The 5717-nt window shown below is 46.7% G+C and overlaps 1 protein-coding gene across 4 annotated transcripts; it reads right to left on the reverse strand.

Moving 5' to 3' along the window:
• Positions 1-422: 422 nt before the first annotated feature.
• dmrt3a (doublesex and mab-3 related transcription factor 3a) lies at positions 423-3718 on the reverse strand. Of its 4 annotated transcripts, none has more exons than XM_008276400.1 (2): positions 3358-3718; positions 423-1423 (listed from the first exon to the last, which is right to left on the reverse strand). In XM_008276400.1, the coding sequence occupies exons 1-2, from the start codon at positions 3716-3718 to the stop codon at positions 423-425; spliced, it is 1362 nt and encodes a 453-aa protein (XP_008274622.1). The 4 variants fall into 4 exon arrangements, with proteins under 4 accessions (XP_008274622.1, XP_008274620.1, XP_008274621.1 ...); XM_008276398.1 differs by having other exon boundaries at positions 423-1444; positions 3325-3718; XM_008276399.1 differs by having other exon boundaries at positions 423-1435; positions 3319-3718.
• Between the last annotated feature and the right edge of the window lie 1999 nt (positions 3719-5717).

Below are 5717 nucleotides of genomic sequence, written 5' to 3' on the forward strand. Positions count from 1 at the left end.
TGCACAACTTAACTCTAGTAGATAAATCCCATCCATTTGTAAAGCACAAGAACAACACCTGGACCAATATTTTAGTCAAAAGCACGCAAGAAAACAAGCTGATCCATTTGGACAACTCAGATTTATTTGGCATACTCGACATGCAGCGGTGATCCTTACAGAGCTTTTCACAGTACTAAACATGCTTACAGGAAACAGCTGGAGGACGTTCAAAACAACGACTCTGTTACATTCATCCGTTTTGGTCAAGTCCAGTGACATCTGGAAGCGTGAGGGCGATGATTAACATCACCTCATCAAAGGCTGATTGCTTGACACAGTTCAAACAAGACACACACACACAAAGACACGCACACTGATGTCCGTCCACAGTAATACGTTTTTGGTTCTCCCCGGCTGTAAAAGTCCAACCAGCGACTGGTTCAGGTGGAGGAGTTCAGGATGCGGGAGTCTGCCGAGTCGGAGCGCTCTTCGTACTCCTCGTCCGGGGAGTAGAGGCCGGGTTTGGGCCCCAGCGAGCAGCTCTCCTCCTGGATGGTGATGCGCTGCTCCTCGGACGCTCTGGAGGGGAGGATGGGCGAGCTGCGGAACACGGAGCCCCCGGGCCCTGCGGGGGCCGCGGGGGAGAACGGGGACACGTACTGAGCCGCCGAGCGGAGCTGGTACTGCTGCTGCAGGGCCATGGTATTCCACAGAGTCACGTCGTTGTGCACGAACGGGCTGGCCTGGCTGCGCGTCAGGGAGTTGCGCAGCATGAGCGGGTAACGCGTGGGCTGCGGGAAGGACGGGTGCTGCAGGGGGACACCCAGCGCCCCGGTGGACACCACGCCCGAGGCGGACTCCGACGTGAACCGGAGCGAGTCGGGGACCCGGAAAGCAGAACCCACCGACCACTTGGCCGAGGAGGACACCGGGTGGTACGAGCCCAGCGTGTGCTCGAACAGGTGTCCGTTTGAAGGCAGCACCAGCGCGTCCGGGTGCGGGTCGGCGTGTGAGTGCGCGCTCCCGTCAGGGTTCCGGCTGGACAGCAGCACCTCGATGGCCCCCACCAGGTCCCCCCCACAGCCCCGGAGGATGAGCTCCAGCACGGGAGGCTTGTGGGCGGGGAAGATCTTCTTGAGGACCTCCAGCGGCGGCCGGTTGGCTCGCAGGCTGAAGGGCAGGTTGATGGAGCCGGCCAGGCCCTCGATCAGGACGCTCTGCTCCCCGGGGCTGACCGGGTACTTCTGGGGACTCTCGGCTTTGGCTTCCTTCTCGGCGCTGCCGGCCTTTGGGAGGCTGTAGCGGCTGTCCTCCGGGTGGGAGGGGGTTTCTGGAGGCTCCGGGGTGTAGCAGGAGTTTGGTTTGGAGCCCTCAGGGGAGCTGACCGGGTCCTGCTCCTTCTCACTGGAGCTGCCTCCGTTCTCTCCTCCTGAAACCTCGTCTGGACCTTCCTCTGTCGGTGCTGCAAACCAGGGACACAGAACTCAAGGAAGATGCAAAAACGAAATCCAGTTGCACGAAAAGCATGCACATATTTGTTGGGCACAGTTAAAGTAACAGGTCAAAACTGAGTGAAATGAAATGTTCTGACCCAGTAACGGACCCAAACTGTGCCAAACATGTTTTTTGTAAACAGACACAACATGGATCTGGTGCTAATTTAAAAATGTCACAAATTACACAGACTGTGTTCTAAATCTGCAGGAAATACACATAAACCTGCAACAAACAGAGCTGGAAAAGAACTAAAAAGTCAAACTGAAGCCACTCTTGTGCTCCATCCTCCTGCAGTGGCTCTACTTGAACCCTGTACTTTTATTGTGGCTTATTAAATTAATCTGAGACACAGATCTGACCTCACTGCACTCCTCAATGCGAACCCCTCTCCCACTAAAACCACAGGCAGCCCTCTGAGCAAAGGTAACATACAATTAATTGCTTGTCAGCTTGTCTGCAACACAGCCATGTATGAGGATTTATTTTATTTTCTGCTCCCCAAAGCTGTTAACACAAAGTGCTGACTGTGTGTCATTGAGGAATCTGCCGTCGATGCCTTTTGACCACATTTTGTAAACAGATCGCCTGTTGCTCAGTAACATTTCATCTGAAGTTGACCTCCTGCGAGAAATATGGCGATTATATTCGATTGGGCCTGTCTGCCGCTGATTACTGTAATCTTTTAAAGCGCTCGGCTCGGTTTGTCAGGCTGCAAAGAAAGCTGCTGTGGAGGCAGCTTGTGTCCAAATCAATGTTCCCACCAGCAAAGTGGAGCCAGACGAACAGAAGAACAAGCAAAAACTGAACAATTAGTGAGTTACTGGGCATCATCCTGAATGATGACCTGATGCAGCCCTGAGAGGAACACTGAGCATCTAACTTTTCATAAAAACATTGAGAATTATTTATTTGCTCAACATGGAAAAGACAAAAAAGTGCAGAAGTTGATGAGATTTAAAGTTGTTTCTTCCTTTAAATAATCCCATCATGTGTCAGAAATGTTATAATTAGGTGACTGAATTCACTATTTTTGTGGCCTTGTGGGGAGAAAAAATTACTACCTTTATAAAACTATGAAAATGACACGTATTGGTCCAAAAACACTAATTACAAACAAACTATTGGAATACATATGAAATAAACCAGTCTGTTACTATTATTGCTAGAAATATAAATCCTTAAAAGCAATAAGAATCTTTTAAGAGACCATCCCAGAGAAAAAAAAAATAAAAATCCTTCTTCAAACATATTTTGTAAAATTGTCACAAATAAATTAATTTAATTCATAACACAGGATACTTCAGTTTAAATAGATTTATTTAAAAAAAAATTAAGATTAACAGCTCATAAACTCCATTTGATTTGACTGTTTCTGCCTCCTGTGCTGCTCAAACGTGATTTTCCTCAACTGGAGAGCAATAAAGTCTAATCTCTGATGTGATTTTTAAAATAAATAAAAGTGGTCTGGATAACTGTTTTCACTGTATGCCAAGTAATGCAAAATTAAGAGGAAAAAAATAAGTGTTTGGGTTATTTTGAATTAAATGCAACCAAAAATGTACAGAAATAACAGAATCCTTAATCTCATGAACCAATCTTTAAACTTATTTAGGAATGCAGGAACAGTTTTATATTCTGATTAATACATTTTTGACATAATTTCCCCCTCAAAGTTTGTGTTAAACCTTAAAACAAATAGAACAGATATGATATTTTATCATTGTGTAGCCTCCATGATAGCATTTTAAAAGCCTATTTTTCACAGAACATGGCCTGTTTTGACTTTTTATAATAAAAATAAGACCTGAGACGGTCCAGCAGCAGCTCTCCAGCTCCTACCTGAGCACGTCTGCCCTCCGGCCTGCACCGGCTCGGCGCTGCTCCACCTCAGCTCCAGCTCCTCTGTCCTCGCCGGGGCCGCCTGGTTCCCCTCGCCGGCCCCGGGTATGCCGATGCCGGGCAGCACTCTGAGCGACTCCGGGATGAGGCTCTCCAGGCTCTCGTTGGCCTGCTGCCTGCGGAGCGCCACCTGCGCCGCCATGACGCGCTGCCGCTCGATGATGAGGATGCACTTCTCGCAGGTGCAGTCCTTGAAGCGACAGTAGCGCTTGTGACCTTTGAGCCACGACAGCACGCCGTGGTTCCGGCACCGTGCGCACTTGGGGGTCCTCTGGAGCGGGGCCCGGGGCTGGGAGACCGGAGCCCCCATGTAAAGGTAGGGGGACCCGTAACCATTCATTCTGTCAGCGCGCTTTCCACGACGCACAAGTTCATCTGCGGAGAGTCGAGGCGGGGCGGGAGTGTTGTTGTCAGCAGCAGCAGCAGCAGCAGCAGTCAGAGAGATGGAGCTTGATGGAGCTGCTTTGCTACACGCATGACAGGATGAGGATAAGAGGTGTTGGCTTGTCGTGGAGGATCCACCTTTCCCCCGGCTGACAGCACAGATATGCATCAGGCTGACACGCACTTATGGAGACGAGTAACCAAACGCTGTCACTCGCGTCAAAGCGGCTGCACGCTGCACGGAAGAAAAAAAAAAAGTCCATGTGAGGCTGAAGTGGGCAGAAAAAAAGCTGCCTGCCACTGAGCATCAGATAAAACCCACGTTTCCCTGCAAGATTCACGCGTTTAGAGTTATCTGAACAAACCCGAGGAGGACTGGACACATTTGCAGCGGAAACAAATGCGCTCTCCGTGTGTTCTCAGTGGTTTTGGGGATTTCTGCACTTGATCCTGCACCAGAAGTGAAACGTCGAGCTTCTTAAAACGTGAAGCACATGTAGCTGTATTAGAGGAGAGCTGCAACATTATTTACAGGAAAAAAAGGCCAAACTGCAGGAGAGGCCTTCATCAAACAACCATCAATACAATCTGATGGTTTAGAGACACCTTGTTCCAAATCAGTGCATTCTCTGTTTGTAGATTTGTTGCAAGAGGTTCATGCATAAGACTCCAACTAGAAAATCTTAACAAATAAAATCATAAATTCCTTAAAGAAAAAAAAAAAAAAAGGTGCCTGTGTGTCACCACTGCAGGAATTACTACCTTTTCCTTGTCATGAAAAATCTGAGCAGGTTTGCAGGAGCTGCTGCCTGAAAGATGTGGCAGTTTAAACACAAGTAGGAATAAAAAAAAATGTTTAAAAGACACACTGCAGGAGTTAGGGCCTTCTCTAGCTGTAGATAGGTGTTTAAATGTGGAATTGAAACTGAAAAAAGACACAATAAACACACTATAGGAGGTGTAACTAAATATCACATTTGACATCTAAGCTGTCAACACTGTCATGAAACAAACAATTGATTAAACATTTATAAAACATTAAAAGATTAAATGCACAAGTTTTTGTTATCTATTGGAATCAGATTAATTATACTGCAATATGGGGGAAAAACATTTAAATTGAAAATCGCATCATAAATTCTTTTTTTTTTAAAAAGCGTGTGTGAACCTTTAACTCAGCTGATGTTGATGATCAAACATTTGTCATCTCGTCTGTCAGAACTCTCTGATTCCTTTTACTTTACAAATAAAAGGTTCCTTTTGAGGAAATAACTCCAAAGAATCATCTATAATTCAATTTAGATTTTTAAAAGCGGGGCGATCATCTGCATATCCTCCTCTGCTGCCTGCAGGCTCACAGGCTAGAAGACTTCATTTAGACAAAACACACACACACGGCCTTCTCGCACCTTTTACACAATCGTACATAACTTAGATGATTAGGTCTCTACATGTATAAAAGCCCTTTGGGAACTATGTCGAGGATGCTGATATGTCCCTTCTGCTGGACTAATAGAGGGCATTGAAACATAACACCGGACAAAGCCGGGGCCCATTTCTGACCGTAAAAAAGGTTTATTCAAGCAAATAATGGGATCCGAGCAGCGCGGCTTACAGAGAATAAGAGCACGGTAAACTTCCCCACATGAAGCCCGTCTCCAGGGCTATTAAGCTTTTAATTGGAAAATAGCAGAGGAAATTTCAAGGTGACTAGAGTGGCTTTGCAGTTTGTGCCGGCCGAGTAGATTTGTGGGAGTGGGAGGCTGCGGCTGAACGCATAATAAATTTATTCATGTTGTTCCTTGATAAAGAGTAAAACACAAACCGGAATAAAAGTTTATACTGCAGGCTGCACCGACAGATCTTTCTTTTTCCGTTCTGATGCAACGCAAAGCTCAGGATGCAGAATGACTCTCACCATGTTTTATGGCCTGAACAATTAATATTAAACTAAT

This window comes from Stegastes partitus, unplaced genomic scaffold (assembly GCF_000690725.1).
Source record: "Stegastes partitus isolate 25-593 unplaced genomic scaffold, Stegastes_partitus-1.0.2 Scaffold71, whole genome shotgun sequence".
Classification (NCBI taxonomy): domain Eukaryota; kingdom Metazoa; phylum Chordata; class Actinopteri; family Pomacentridae; genus Stegastes; species Stegastes partitus.